Source organism: Fistularia commersonii, chromosome 20 (genome assembly GCF_037954325.1).
Source record: "Fistularia commersonii isolate RoL2024-O1a breed Wild chromosome 20, RoL_Fcom_v1.0, whole genome shotgun sequence".
Taxonomy (NCBI): Eukaryota; Metazoa; Chordata; class Actinopteri; order Syngnathiformes; family Fistulariidae; genus Fistularia; species Fistularia commersonii.
This window is the reverse complement of record NC_141303.1, coordinates 496,052-512,568: the sequence shown is the minus strand read 5'-3', so window position 1 is coordinate 512,568 and position 16,517 is coordinate 496,052. Positions and strand designations below refer to the sequence as shown.

General features: G+C 46.6%; 1 protein-coding gene across 2 annotated transcripts in view; it reads right to left on the bottom strand.

Annotated features, from left to right (window-relative positions):
- ccdc85cb (coiled-coil domain containing 85C, b) overlaps positions 1-16,517 on the bottom strand; it is a 55,943-nt gene that overhangs the window by 14,376 nt on the left and 25,050 nt on the right. The window contains exons 2-3 of one of the 2 annotated variants that reach the window (XM_086167032.1): positions 6,149-6,228; positions 3,586-3,627 (exon numbers count right to left, since the gene is read on the bottom strand). In XM_086167032.1, the coding sequence (XP_086023158.1) occupies positions 3,586-3,627; positions 6,149-6,228 (122 nt within the window). The remainder of the gene's footprint in view (positions 1-3,585; positions 3,628-6,148; positions 6,229-16,517) is intronic. The other variant, XM_086167033.1, reaches the window with a different exon arrangement.

Here is a 16,517-nt window from a genome sequence, read left to right as displayed (position 1 = left end):
GATGGCGGTGTTTGAGCCGTGTGTGTTCAGGAAGGGAAACAGGTGTTCCTTCTCTTCCCTCCACGCCTGGACTTTGCCTGGCGACCTTTAGGTAACAGAGGGCGACTCTGATTCCACCGGGAGTTTTTTGCAAATTTGAGAGAAAGTCTGGGTCGGCCGTCGAGCGACGTCTCCTCTCCATCATGTGTTTAAACGGAGACAGAATCCGGCTGCCATGGCGCTATAAATGATAGAGGGACATAAATATTGATGCCAGCATATCATCATGTAGCCCTGCAACAGTGATTCTGTCAGCGAACCTCCAGCAGAAGTGTGTCTGCAGGAGGATGCTTGAATCCCGCCTGTGGTCCACACACTGGCCGGCCTCTTCTCATTGGACCGATATCTCTGTTCCATAAGTCTCTTCGGGGACGTTTGTGCTAAAAGCCTTTTTCCGGGCTCACGGTTTAAATTAATCATTCTATCGAGTCTTTTTTTGTGTCGTGTATCTTATGCCAACACCATGCCACATCTGAGGAGGTTTTACGTTGCAGTTTAGCATGAATAAATAATCCCGTATCCCGATGCTTCCCGGCGCACCGATGCCCGTCGTGGCAGGGATAGTGTTACTTGGGTTTTGTCCTCATTAGCTGCCAAAGAGCAGCGTTTCCCGGGGCCAGTCGCCGGCCCTGGCCTGGCTGCAGGCAGGAACGCTCCTTATGACATTTCCCATGTCACGCATTCATGTTTCTTCCTGTGCGTGTTAAAACATGTGATGCCTGCAAGCGCTGGGCTATAAATAACCCAATGAGCTGGCGCTGCGCAGCTATGGATGTATGGGCAAAGCTGTGTGTTTCCTGGCATAGAGTGTCTCTCGCACACACACACACACACAGGTGTGCGTTCAGACACAGCACCAGCACAAGTGGCTTTGTCCTTTGAGCGTCATCTTCTCTTCCACACATCAGAATCCTGCAGACCTTTTTCCAGTCCTCTCCTTGGTGCTTCTTGATGTTCCCTGCCTCCACAGTGAGCTCTCTTCTCCACCCTCCAGGCTGAGCACTCGCCAGAATGGCATAAACACACGGGTGGCATCATGGATGTTACTTTGGCTCCACCAAAAACTAAACAAAGCTAACCTCTGGCCGCCGAGACGGGCGATGAGTTTACCGGGCCGCGGACGTCGGCCCCTCCTCGTTCTTCTCCATCCATCACGACGCTCTCTCTGGCGCCGCTGAGAGGCCGCGGACGCCGAGCATCATTTCCTGCACGACTTATGAGAAGCGGGGCTGCCCGATAACCCTTTTTATCCACGGATTTCCTCTTTCTGCCAAGTGACTGCATTTTTTCAACAGATTTCATGCAAAATTAATCTTACGGCAGTCGCCCAGCCTTGTTTTTTTTCCAGCTGACCCGCGTGTTTTGCCAGCGGGTCAATCAGAACAGGACGTTTCATTCCTGACGTCCGTCTTGAAACGACTCCTGCGAGCGACATCTGGTTTCAGGAAGGACCTGCTGTTTTTCTTCTTCCCCCAGGAGCCCATCAGAGGGTGATTGTCCAGAGGACCCCCATGAGTGAACCCCATGTGGCAGAGTAAACATAGGTGGAGGACAATTGCTCGCCCTCAGGTTTCCTCGAGTCCTTTCCCTGTAAAAGGATTGCGGGGCTGGTTTTCATCACTTCGACGGAAGGGCCGTACATTTGCGAAGCCCCCCGAGATGACTTGAGATGGTGTTCTTCTCCGGACGCTGAGGTGTTTGTGAGCTCCGTGCAGGACGCAGGCGCCGGGAGCAGCTTGCTCTTCTCGTGTCCAGGCCACGGCTGATGCCGGGTAAATGAGCCCTCGCTCTGAGAGGCAAAGCGGCCGCGGCGTCTCATTTCAATGCCGTTCAGTTCCACAAAAGAGGGGAAAACCTTTCACCGTCGGCCTTTTCTGGTGCCGCTCTCAAGAATGCATGAGAAAAAGAGGTTGTTGGAAACGCAGAGATGGGCGTCGACTTGTGTCATAACTCAAGTCCGCCAGACCTCCGTGCTGCCTCGCTCGCACAAAATGAGCTCAATTATCTGGCACTTAACGAGCCGAGTGTCAGTGGAGTCCGTCACATAAATCATTAAGTTCTCAGAGCCCCGCCGAGCACTTAGTCGTCGGGGGTAAAATGGCGGCGAGCGAGCGTCGCCGGCACCGAGCCGTGCGGCGAGTCACTCCGAGCGAGTCTCCGCCTGCTTGCTTCACCTGTTACTGCTGCAAACATCCAGGTGACACACCCTGCCCTCTGCAGCGGTCAAGCTGGTTCGGAGGGCCGGCATTCCTGCAATAAGAGACTATTGTTTCCTTCGGGCCGACACACTTTCACCGGGCCGCTTTCGTAACGCAGGAAGTTAAGCAATGAGTTCTTTGAAGAAAGTAATCCGGCTCCACCGGCGCATGAGGGAATATTTCAGGGAAACAAAGCCGGACTGGTAACCCGCTGCTGTTGGAGTCGGTCTCGATAAGACAAGCAAACAAACTTTCCTGCCGTGGATTCGGGAACGGTCTGTCGGAAAGCTGTGAATTTAATGTGACGACCGACTTTATCGGAGAACAACAGTTTGTCAGAAGGAACTCTCATGAACAAAATTGAATGGTCCTTTCAAATCCCCAAAGGTGTCCGTTAAAAATGACACTTTACAAATAAAACCGCAAAAATGCTAGAACTTCTTGACTTGAATATTCTTCTTTTTTTTTTTTCAAACTCACATTCTCAAGGACATAAAAGTTAACACAAGCAGCAGCACTTTTTAAACTGCTAAAATTCCTCACACACACACACACCCACACACACACACCCACACACACACACAGTTGCACGCCATGAATAATGGATGCCCAGATCTACCTGTGTCGCCTCTGTATATTTAATTATTCATCCAACCAGACGTCCTGACAAGCCGGGACACGCGTGTGTCTTTTATGCACCAAAGAGCAATATAGCAGCGCTTCACCTGGGGCTCCTTGTTCCAAACACAGACCGCTAACAGGACAGAAAAAGGCTTTCCTGCAAAAAAAAACAGGCCACCTGCTAGCAGGACCGCCGGTGTGCGCATATTAGCATGCTAGCAGAGCATAAAATCTCCCCCCTCCAAAAAAAGACGACAGGACGGGACGGGACACAGAGGAAACACCTTTACAAGCTAGTGCGCTCCAATTGCGGGTGTTTACAAAAGGTCACGGAGGTTTTTGAGGTCCATGGGAAAGTTCGAGGTTGTACTTTGTTTGAACCGGGCCGCATTATGAAGGATAATTAGTTAAAGGGCTACGCGGACACGATAATGATGCTACGTGCTCCGGCGGCCAGTCCAACAACTACAACGTGGTCGAGGCGACCCTCGGCTGACCTTCGGCTGACCTGCGTCGGCACCATGCCGGGCCTCGTCATCTTCGGAGGCAGTAACGCTTTCGTGGACGACGCAGCGCGACCCGACCGCGAGCATTTCCTCGTCCGTTCGAATAGAAACCGACCGGCTCCAAGCAGAGAGGGAAAGTCCGACCACCAGACACGTAAGAAGGAAGAAAGTGCAAAGAAGGCTCGGATAGCGGACACACCCGGGGTGACGAGGACAGTTACCTTTCTGGTCTGTATCTGTGATAAACTATAGCGGGCATGAGCCTATGGAGAAAGGAGAACAGGGCACATGGCTTATTAGTGAACCTTCCTCCGGGTGGAGCCAGGATCGGTGTGTTTTCCCAAGGATCGGTGTGTTTTCCCAAGGATCGGTGTGTTTTCCCAGATCCCCCGGCAAGAGGAGCGGACGGTCCAGAAGACAATCAAATACAACCAAACAACTGCACCTTGTATTTATGACCGCGATACACTTGTTAGCACCCTCTGTATGACAAGACGTCTCACTGGATTGCGCTATAAGTGTCACCTTTTCCGTGTTTCTGTGGAAACATGTAAGTGAGCTGTGTGTTGTTCACAAATGCGTTCATCTTCTCAGACGGATGGAAATGAGTTTTATTGAATTATCCGCCCGTCGACACCGCGTGTCACGAGTTTGGGTCGCTCCAGAAACATTTGCATCCCGCTTTGGTTGGAGAGGAAAAAACTAAAACAAAGAGGGTCGTAAAAGCCAGACCAGAACTGGAGTCTATTTCTCGAGTTCATCTTCCGATGAAATCAAAAGTGTCTTGGCTTTGCAGAATATTATAGTGCATGAGTCAACGGTCTGGATGTGAGGAGCCTCGGTCTTTTCTAAGCCTTCAAAGTCTCCGACATCAGGGATCCAGAATCTTTGTGGCTCTGAAGCCCCCAAACAAAAGTCTGAGAGACTTGTGACCTCCACTGTCTCTGCGACACACTGAAGTCTGGCCATAAGATACTTTTCTAAATGCTATTTTTTTCTACATTCTCTATTTATCTGTGTATTTTCCCTCTGATATGATTCATGTCTTTTGAAAATGTCCATGTGGTTCCTTGCACGAACACAAGTATTAGGACAACAATAACAGGTACCGTCATTCCTGGACTATAAGAAGCTACTTTTTCCACACGCTTTGAACACGGCGGCTTAAACAACCATGCGGCTAATTTATGGATTTTTTTGGGCAAACGAGCGTCACGCCATTGAAACATTTATCCTCGTCACATCGGACCCATGACATGAGCGTGAAACTCTGAGGCCGTTCAATGCCGACGGAGAAGAAGACGACTTAGTGGTTTTAATGCGCTGGAAGAAGAGCGAGATAGACACCGGCCGGAGGAGGACAAAGGAAACGGGTGCAGGGATGGACTTCTCCTAGTGTTGGGCCGGCCTGGCGCAGAGGTCCAGCGATCATCTTTAGAACCAAACATCCTGGTTGTGTTCCGGCTGCTCATCTTCATCCATCATGGCTTCGGTGCACAGAACCAACTTCACCACCAGGGATTCATAAAGGGTACATGGTGATCATTTATCTTTTTCATCAGCCGTGTTAAAACTTGCTGTTTGGAAGAAGTATTTCCAGTAGGTATTTGTGGATGTTACGGGTGGGTATTTAATTCCCTTTTAAAGATGTTTGTGTGTCAATATGTCATGTTACAACACCTGCGGCTCCTCGATAGAATGCGGCCAACATATGTACACATAGATTTATGAAGTTACTTTTAGCAGGTGAGGCTTATATTCAGGTGCGCTCAATAGTCCAGAAATGACTGCATTTTGTCATTTAATCGTTATTTGCATTTGAAATGCATTGTACACACTACATGGTGCACGGTGTGGTGTGTGTGCCGTGCGTCTGAAGGACGTCATACACATGCCGTGCGGTGTGTGACGTGTTAGGAGGATATGTAGCGGGGTGTATCCTGACATGACATGCTGGGAGACCAAGTGGGAACTAATTGTAGCATTTAAGAGCTAATGATAAGGATCATTTAGGTTTCGCCTCAGTGATTCCAGACGATTTTTCTCCGCCTACGTTTGAATCTGCCGCGTGTTAATAAGAGCGGAGAGGAACCGTCGCCGTCGAAAGGAAAAGACTTTCAAGTCCGGTGCCAAGCGTGAATATCTAACTGTGCCGCGCCATTAAATGATAATAAAACTCAGCTTCATTATTTAATCTCCTTCACAACCAATTAAAGTTCTAGCAATAAATTCACCTTCTGTCAGATGAGGTGACCTCCCGGTGAACCAGAGCCCGCCTGCTCCACCTCCTCCTCCCACCCGCTCCTTCAAGCCTCATCCAAATTTGAGAGAAGTCAGCGGGAGGTCAACCCTTTTTTTTGGGGGGGTGGATGTTTTTCCTCATGATTGTGGTTAAAAGCCCCGACCCGCCTCCTCCTGCCCCGTCTCATCTCTGCTCCCACACTTTGCCATGGGGGTCAGAGTCATCCCTCGCCCAGCGCCGCTCCAGCCATGAATTAAACATGGATAAACATATTTTTCAGAGGCGGGTGGGTCGGGTGAGTGAGTGAGGAGGCTTCACGGACGCATCAGACAAACACTCACGCCCGGGTCCGTGCGCTGAGGCTCAGATGATTTTGTTTGAAAAGTAGGACGAGATGGGGTTCGGTCGAGTCCACGTGGATGCAAGTGGATGATATGGAGATAACCGGGGACATCTTGGGTCAATGTTTACATTTGTGTGTGTGTGTGTGTGTGTGTGTGTGTGTGTGTGTGTGTGTGTGTGTGCGCACATGCACCACTCACCTGTGAGAGCAGCTTATTGTTGTCGTCCTCCAGGATCCGCACTTTAGTCTCCAGCTGCCTGATGTAGTTTGAGGAGGAGTCTGGAGGGGAGACGGAGAAGAAAGAGGCGATTAGCATTTCAAAGAGCAGCAGCAGGAAGGAGGAGGAAAAAAGAAAAGGAAGAGTGGAGGAAGAGGCTGCCTGAGCTGAAGGACCACGTGGAGCTTCAGAGGTTCACGCACGCAGACGCCAAGTCTGATTTTTTCTTCAAGAAAAGAAAAGAACATACTCTGGGCTTGTTTTTCTACGTGCTGATGTTGGAAGCAATAGGGTTTGTGCTTATTCAGCCTCCCAAATGGAGCTTGCAGAGGACAGGGGTCTCCAACGTGACCCTGAGCCCCCTCAGGATAAAGATGGGCTTTTTTGGATTGATAGGACACACCATTACAAATAGGTGTAGAGCGCGTCTCTGCTGCGCTGTTAACTTCCGCTGAAATAAATCTGGTTACGTATCCATCGCTGGCCGTCAACTTACCGGCACTGTTTCCATCTCGTTGCAATAAATATGCTTATTTGTTGTTTAGCGTTTTTTTTCTTGCCTGTCTGGCTTCTCCGGGGAAGCAAAATAAGTATTTCATGTGACAATAAACGCTTTGAATCCCAATTTCCAGAACTAGTTAATAGTTAAAAACAAACTTGTTTTCCTTGCTACTGCACGGATTTCCTGATCATTTGGAGTAAATCAATCAGACATTTAGGACATTACTTCCTGACTATCACATGTTATCTTATTCCGTTTCATAAAATTTCTCCTTTTCATTGGTAAGTCATAACTTCTTTCATAGACTAGGGTGTTTCTTGCAGAATTTTCAATGATAACGTCCTTACTTTTGGGGGCAGGGGATATTTATTGATTTCTAAAAAATGGGAACTTCTGATTTGCCATTTGTAGCTCATTCAAAGCAGATTTAAAGGTTTGTTTACAGAAAATATCTTTTCTTTTTCACCCATTCATTTTCAGGTACCTTCTTATTTGCCTCGACCGACCGACTCCAAACAAATGAACAAAAGTAGCCATTATATCTTTTTTTTTGTTTTTTTTTTTTGCTGAAAATTCAGTCTTTTCATCAAATCCCACTCGCAACGTAAACGCTTTTTTATTTATTTCTGTTTTAGATCACCTTGTTAAGGTGGGGGTTGTTTTGCTTTTTGACTTTCATTTCCACAGAATCAAACCTCTTGCGTCCACACACCTCGCTGCCTCTTCTTTTCATGAAGTCTGTCAACTGGGCTCTGCACAAACCAGATCTTCAGTGTTCACACAGCCTGCGGCTAAAATAATTACGCAACGCTCACCGAAAAAAAAAAAAAAGAGGCTTAATTTTTTTCCGGTTCCAGTCCAAACTGCTTGTTATGCACCACATGTTCCTCAGCAGGTCAAAGTCCTCATGTGCTTACAAAAAAAAGCTGTAAAGTGATGTCAGAGGTCAAACACTGAACATTCCCATCCAGATTAGACGTGCCTGACCTCACTTTTAACCTCACGCTACGCCGGGACTGTTTTCCCACTTTGTCCCACATTCTCGGCACGCCAAACACACCGTCCTCCATATTTGTTTGTCTTTACACCTGACAAACAGCGAATGGCTCCGCAGAGACGCCGCTGTCGATCGGGACGCGAGCCGGATTCGACCCGTGCCGGGTTCAAACCGGGGACAGCGTGAACGGCGAGGTGCGCGCCGCCTGTTTTCTCAATTAAAAGGGTTCAAAAAAAAAAGGCATGTTTAATTTAGAGGCGGATCAAAGCGGCGTTGCACCGGAGCGTCTCTCCGGCAGCCGGTCGAGAGCAAAGAGATGTGAAAATGTGAAATGTTTCATACGCGTCTGTCTGCGGAGTGGAAAAACAGACCGACGCAGCGGACGGGAGGCGTAAATGATCCAGCTGGAGCTACCGAATGATGATGATGTTACACTAAAACACCAAAGTATCCTTTAGACAATCATCCTTTCCAATGCGGCAGAGCAGAAGGGTGTCCTCCCGGCCCAGCCTTCCTTCATTTTTAGGTGGATTCAGCATCATTTATTGAATTGGTTTAACCTCTGGAGCCATGGAATCGAATAGGATGCCTCTCTTATCATCCAACAATGGGGACATTTCCAGTGCACGGCATAAAGCGCACGGTGCGGCGGCGGCGGAGGGAGTTCTGTTATAAATATTTCAAGTTAAAAACAGGAGCCTGCAAGTCTCTGAAAATATAGAAAATAAAAAACACTTGCGCAAAAAAAAAAAAAAATGCTGAAACGTCATATCAATATTTGAACGACGACGTCAAAAGAAAATGACTTTTAATGGGTTTTATGATCGATTAATATTTAAAGGCTATAAATGCATCCATTTCATATGACTTTGGGGGTGTTTGTATGACTGGAACTGATGTGACACTCATGACATGAAATGTTATCCTGAAGTCAACAAATAAGCGATCGTGTCCGAAGACATTGAGCGTCTTGTTGGACAGCACTCAGGCATTTAAGGAGGAGCTCCGGAATCCAAACCTTCGTTTCCAAGCACGCTGACATACGTGTCTTGTGCTTTGTCATATAATGTATTATCATTTATCCCCACAGAAAAAATAAATAAATAAATAAATAAATAAATAAATAAAAATGATGCCGCAAAACTAATCCGAGTCCCGTGCAGGATGTTGGTCCGGGTCCGGGCAAAGACCCGGCCCACCTGGACCGGCACCCCGGACTCTGTGGGCCCGTTGGCCCGTTCCACAGATACAAGAGGAGGCAGCGTTGGCCAGAGCTGCTAATCCCCTCTTTCTGCCTTGTGACCCTCTAATCTGGATTCATCTGTTGGCCTGACCTGCAGCCAGATCTCAAGCCGATTAGGATGAAGGTTCCTCGGGCCTCTGCGGCACCGGCGCTCCAAAAACAACAAAGAGACGGGCCTGGGGAGGCGCGGGGCAGAGAAGATGGCTTCTTTTCACTGCGTTTAGATTTAGATGATTCACAGAGATCGAGACGGGGCCGTCGATCATCCAATAAACTCTAAAGGTGCTGAGTCTGCCAGACCCGCGTCCGGCCCTTTGGAAGACGTTAATAAAATACAAAAAACAGACAGAAACTCGGTAAGTTGGTGTTCCAACCGGTCAGGGAGATCGGACAGATGATCCCGGTGTCGGTATATTCCGGATAAATCTGGATTTGATTCGATGAGCGATGTCGTGAACGCCATCGAGCACAAACAGAAAGTCCAAATAACAATATAATAATCATCCGCACGTCTTTTTACATCGATGTTTGCATTTTATCGCCACGCAGCTTCATTTCCTACTGAGACCTGACGCTTCGCACAATAATAGCAACATCTTCCAGAGTGTAATCTGACGTGTTTCGATGAAATCCAATCCTTTGTGGACTCTCTGACGGTGAATCTAAAAGAGACCAAAGACGTCCTTCTGAAGATAAAACCACACTTTCATGTTAATCTGCCTTTCATTCCCGCTGCCTTTTAAAGGTTTTTAACCGAATCGTGTCGAAATGAACTCTAACACGACCCATTTGCTCCAACTTGAGACAATTTATGAATGTCGGAATTGGATTTTCCTTTTAAACGTCGAGCCGACTTCCCAAAAAACCTCCCGTATCAGTCGGGCCGTGTTGGAGCGCACACCGGGTTGGAGCGCACACCGGGTTGAAGAACACACCGTGTTGAAGAGCACGCCGTGTTATTTTTGTGGGGTTCACTGAGCTTATTTTTCAGACGGCTTCCAATCTCAGCTGCCGCTGGGCACAACGCAGGGTTTAACCCCGGACCCCCAAACATTCGCCCCGTAACGCACATGGACAGAGGCAGGAACCTCCTCCCACTCCCGCAGACTCGGGGAAAACAAAGAAGCTCCTTCTTGCCGAGCGCTCTGCCGACCTCCCGGCAAAACGCAGAGATGGACGTACGGGTGACGACGCTGAATCAGAGATGTGACATGTCCCGCAAAGCTTCACACGCCATCTCGCCCGATGGATAAGATAGAGAGATGTGTGTGCGTGCACGTGTGTCTATCAGGTCACACATGACATGATTAAATATGTGCTCATCCGGCGTGGGAACCGGCCCAAAAAGCCTCCACGGCTCCCTTTACTCTGGGAGGAGGGAGGGAATCCAGCCTTCCTGCTGGGAGGACGGAGGCCAGGCGGTGAAAGAGTGGCCCGGCTCTCCTGCCGCTCCTCCGAGCTTCCATCCCTCCCTCCCTCCATCCTTCCATCCTTCCATCCTTCCATCCTTCCATCCCTCCATCCTTCCATCCCTCCCACTCACTCGTTTTTACTTCTTTCTGGATGGATGGGATTCTGCTGACGGCATGGGGACAGAGACATCGACCCGGCGAGAACTCACGTTGGACTCAAATACAGCTCAACTACAGGAGAGGCGTGATGTGTACATGATGTGTACGTGATGTGTACGTGATGTGTACGTGATGTGTACATGATGTGTACATGATGTGTACGTGATGTGTACATGATGTGTACATGATGTGTACATGATGTGTACATGTAGCATGTAGATTCCACACGGATTAGACATCCCTGCACTCTTATTACCTGAATCCCAATACAATTGAATACAATACTGTTGTTAGTCAGACGCTTTTCATCCAAAGGGACTCACAGTGGAGATGCTGAGGATTGAACCCTGGATGTCATACATGAGGAGCTCCATGAGCTCTGCTGCTGAGCTACATGCCTTCACCCTGACCCTTTCAGACTGATGGGAAACTGCCATGAATAAATACATAAATACTACTCAAAAAAAAAAAAAAACATAAAATAATTCAATAAATAGAAACAAAAAAATAAGTGATTCTGAAAAAGTTTGAAAAAAAACCAAGATTTTTTTTTTCTTGTTTAAATCTTTTTTTACCTGAAATTGTGGTGTACACACACACACACACACACACACACACAAACACACATATATATATAGATATATAGATATCTATATAAACTGTTCTCTTTCAGGACTTTTTACAGCACTGATGCCCCAGATCAGGTTAGGCAGCAAGCTAGGCTATGCAGTGTGTGTGTGTGTGTGTGTGTGTGTGTGTACGTTTGTGTATGTCTTTGTCATAAAAAAAAAAACAACTCACTAACCCCAGCTTACTGTTCTGTATATTTCCTGTGCATCGTGTATTTGCAAGTGTATTTGCAGTCCTTATGTCCTCTATTGTAAGTCGCTTTGGATAAAAGTGTCTGCCAAATGTAATGTAATGTAATATATATATAAATAAAAGTGTTCCACAGTCTGGAAATAACCTTGGATCGTTGAGTTTTGGAAGAAATACATTGAGAAATAACAATAGTTTAAAAATCTGCAAATGTGCTCACAGAGTTTCCTAGAATTTTTTTTCAGGAATCTTTCATTTTTTGGAAATCAAAATAATTTGAGAAATCACTGACTTACTGGTCATCTTCAAGGCAATAACAAAAAAAATCTTCATAATAATAAGGAACTGTGGATTTCTAAAATATAATGTTAGATGGGTGAAAAATGGCATAATAAATGAGAGGGAAATAAGCGAAGGACTTGTAAATGATAAAATGAAGAAGACTCTGTTGAATGTTTAATTAAACCGTCCCCTAACAAATGCTAGCGTATCCGTATCCTGGATAAAATGGTGTATTTTTTCCCCCCGTTTCAGCCGCTCTGCTCGGGGAGGAGAGAGGAAGCAGGGCAAAAACAGAATAGTAACAAGTCAGAGCGGGAAAAGGTTGCGGCTATTTTTACCCCCGTGCAAGTGATTTTCATCCGACCAATTGAGCTGATGCGTCTTTACGTGAGAGCAAGTGTGTGTGTGTTTGTGTGTGTGTGTGTGTGAGACTGAAAGGTGACGCAGACGGTGGCGTGAGACCCCTCTCCCTCCCCCACTCCATGTCGCTTTGGATCCCGTCATGGCCGCCGTGACCCACATCCAGCAGCCACTCCCTCCTCGCTGTTCATCCCCCACCGCGCTGTTTCACGGGCGCCGCGCTCCACGCCGACCCTCCATTGTCTGTCTTAAACAAAGGCGGCCTGTGAGAGAAACAAATTAGCAGCTTATCGACGAGCCGAGGTCCAAAACTTTTATGAGGCCCCGGTGTGTTTGTGTTTTCTTTGTGGAGACGGGGGTTTTAAAGGACAAAAGAAATAGCCGAACCGCCGGAAACACTTGTTGCATTGGTCGCTGTGAACTGTAGATTTAATAAACTGACGATGTCAGACATATTAAAACAATAACAAAGAGTAAGCCAGCAAGAAGCATTCATCCGGGTCAAAGTTAAATATTAGATGGCTAATTTAGGCCGGCCTGTTGTTGACGGACTGATATTTTATCATCCGACAGTTTGTTGAGTCTCGTCGCCTGGTGTTTTTTTCCTTTTTATGTATTTGTATGAATGTGGGTTGTGACAGCCGTGTCGGGACGTCGGCTGATATCTTTTGATTCAGACACATATGACAGCTGACGCCGCGCGCCTTGTTTTTGAGCCGTTGCTGCTAACAAACCCGGATCGAATGTTCAAACGCGAACGTCCGCGCAACGCCGCATTCCCATGACTTCTGATGTTGACGGCTTGTTGGCGTTAAGTCCAACTTTGGATTTTAATGTCAGCCCGATTTCAATTCTCGGCTAAAACGCTTCTTTCATCCTGACGTTTATGAGAATTTCAGACAGAAGTCAAGTTCGCGTCAGAAGAATGTCATCGTAAAGTTAAATTGACATCTTTCTGAAAGTTCTTAGAGGCTATCCACCTGTGCTACATGTTCAGTTAGCCACACTGAAACGCCGCAAGACAACACTTTTAATATATTTTCGAAACACGCGAGGCGTTCCGAAATACCGAAAAAGAAAACAAGAGCTTCATCAATTGACTTTTCCACGTCTACATTTGTTCTCCCGCTCCGCTGGTCACACCCGGCTCACGGGTGACTGCAGGTCAGGCGTGGAGGCAAATCCATCAGGGTCTACTTTTAAAAGATGAACTCCCCTTATTCCTCAGCAGACACGGACTGCTTGGAGCGGCTCTTATTGTTGATCAAAACACCTCTCGCTCTCTCGCTGGTGTTTTCCAGTCCGGTACGTCGGAATCACTCCGATTTTATTATTTCTGGCTCAGCCTCTGCTTTCATCTCCCATTCACAGCTGTATCGCAGACACACACACATCGTGGGTGTGTGTGAGACACTGAGAGGGAGGAGATCCTCGCTGTGTGTGTGTGAGTGTGGATGTTCATGGCGGGAGGTTTTGGTCAATTACATCAAGATGTCGGAGAAAGAAAGGAAAACCACTTGAACAGTCTCTTTGCCATCCAGCCGCCCTGAGCTGAAGGCGGCAGACTCGGTGAAATCTGACCTGGCCGGGCCGGACAGGGAAAATAAATAAAACAGCCCCGGTTCAATGGCAACGCCGCCAAGTTCTGCATGCGAGATGGAGGGAAAATGAAGTTTAAAATGAAACAAAAGTGAAGGAGAGTCGAGGTGAGGACGAGCGGGGAAAAGAACTACAAATCGGCCTGGATAGAAACAAACATTATAGTGGGGAGTTTATTCGCCTTTGTGTTTGTGAAAGTGGGCCGGCGCTGCATCGACTCAAATATCTAAGGTTACAATAACAGACTTCCACTGTACAACAAGCCCGACCTATACGCACAATGACCACACGGACTTGGAAATACACATGTTACATATAGTTGTACATAACTTATCGATTTCTTTCTTTTGATCTTTACTGTTTGTTATATTTTATTTTTATTTTTTGCTATTTTTACTCTTTATTTTTATACAGAGTTCTATTTGATTTTTCCCCATTTGACTCTGTAACTGGAGCTGCGTTCAACAAAAAGCGATTTCCCCCGATCGATCGATCGATAACATATTCGGATTCTGAGTCAGGTCTTGTTGATTTCATGTATTTGGAAGGGAATTCCTTTGAACTGCATAGAAAGTCACGTCTTGCCTATCTTCAGCTAATTCATTGCTATTTTCCAGCAAATTCAGCAAACTGGCATCTATGCCACTGGTTAAAAACAAATAGACCATTTCACCAACGTCCAACCCGGAGTCATACCTGTATTGACGCTTGAACTGAAATGCTAGTGTGTGTGTGCGTGTGTGTGTGTGTGTGTGTGTGTGTGTGTGTGTGTGTGTGTGTGTGTATTCATGCCTGCTTTGGTCAGCGTTGGGACGAGGCTGGGCTGAGAAACTCAGAGAGGAACTGGTTAAACGGGCGTCCGTGTTGCATTAATGAGGAGGGGCTGGAAGGCCTTCAGACGCTGCACTGACTCGTCAGCTGGTGGGAGATAAACCCATGTGACAAGACACGGCCCCGACTCTAGCACTGTGTGTGTGTGTGTGTGTGTGTGTGTGTGATAACAACACTGTAATATTTCATGCTTGCACTGCGGGACTAGTGTGAAAATGCCAAATAGATCAGACTTCAAAACGCCAGCTTCTGTCTATGTGGAGAGGAGACGCTCTGATTACATATTTAACCCAAAAGATAGGTCAAACAACTAGTTTAAGGTCATAACGTTGTGATGCAGTGGCAGGTAATCCTCATCAAACAGCTACAAGTACTCGCGAGGTGCAAGCCAGAGGAGAGTTGGTCAACGCACGGAGTCTGCAGACAGCCCGCCGGGTAGAAAATAACAAGCTGCTGTCGTCGGATGATTTATATTTAATGTGAGGTCACAATATCTTACAATATTGAATGTTGTGGGTGTGTTGTTTTGGCTGCGCAAACACACCCACATACCTGTATATCATCAGCATCTGAAGCGGTGACACGTTGCATCGTTGTGATGCTTTGAATTCCCGATGTTTTCTATTGGAACGGCGTTGAGTGCTGCACATCCACGCTTACACAACGTTCACTGACCCAAATAAGGCGACACAGTTGTGCACGTGTGTCATTGAGCCATTCAGCTTTGGTTTAAATGAGTCTGGGGTCACATGTTACTGAGTATTCCATGGAAACTGAGGACTAATTGACATTTTTCACAGGGAATTATCGATCGGTCTGTTCATATTGTCAGCGGGAGAGAAGGACTGGGAAAGGGAGGGAAAGGTTGATTATCCGTCCTGGTGGAGCCAAACTGTGTCCAGTAAAAACACGTCTCCTCAATTTGTCACCTGACTCACAGGGTCAGTGTGTTTACACACCTGTAGGTGGCTGTTTGTGAGCATGTGTGTGTGTGTGTGTGTGTGTGTGTGTGAGTGTGTGTGTAAGAGAGGCGCTGACGTTGAATCATGTAAACCTACAAAGGAGTGACTTTATAAGCAAATAGATGTCACAGTGTTGATGGAAAATGTCACTGTGTCTGGTAAAAATATAAAATATTGAGAACATGGCAGTGAGCTGAAATTTATAGATATATGTGTGTGTCTGTGTGTGTGTGTGTGTCTGTGTGTGTGTGTGTGTGTGTGTATTTGAAAGACATTCAAATTGGCAAAAGAAATGTGAAAATCATCATCAAGAATTAACTTGATAAACAAGAGAAAAAAGTCTGAAAATAAGTCAACCAAATTTAAAATTTCGATTATTTGAATGAATATGTATTGAACGCAATTAGCAGACCAGCAACACTGCTGGTTTAGATCTAATGCACACCTTTGTGACAGCCTTCGAATAACGGTGAAACCAAACACACTGTGACGCATGAGTTCTGAAACCCAGTCAGACAGCGAAACATGCATCCGCTGAACACGCCAAACACGCCGAGCGTGATGAACGCGCCGCATCCAACAGCAGGTATTTAGTCAGCGGTCGATCAGCCACTTTTCAGGATTGTGCTTTAAATCTGTTGATTAGACTGGAAGAACGGCAATCTGGCACTCGCAGGATTTAATCTCATCAAATTAAAGCTGCGGGCTGATATTTGGACCACACCCTTAATTACTGTCCGAGTGCGTGTGTGTGTGTGTGTGTGTGTGTGTGTGATGGACCTACACAGATGCAATTTATGATCTCCCTCATAATAACCAGGGACTGCAATGATGTTACCAGAATCCTATCAATAAACGTGCAGCTTGTAGCGAAAAAAAAAAAAAAAAATCATCAATTTCAATACATTCCCGAAAAGTAGGCCATAAAATGAAATTGGATTAACTGCCATGTAAGTGTCATGAAATAACCCCAGGAAGAAATGTAAGGTATCATAAAAAAGTGCCTGCTATCATCTAGGCGCTTTGGGAGATTCTTTTTCCTTAATAATGCTGTCATTAGCAGATACAAAGGACCAAACTTGAAATAATTACCGTTGACCTAGAAAAGGGACAAACTGCATGATAGGTTTGTGTCCCGACACAAAATAACCGACGCCGGCGGCTTCAGTTCCAACAATTCCTGAC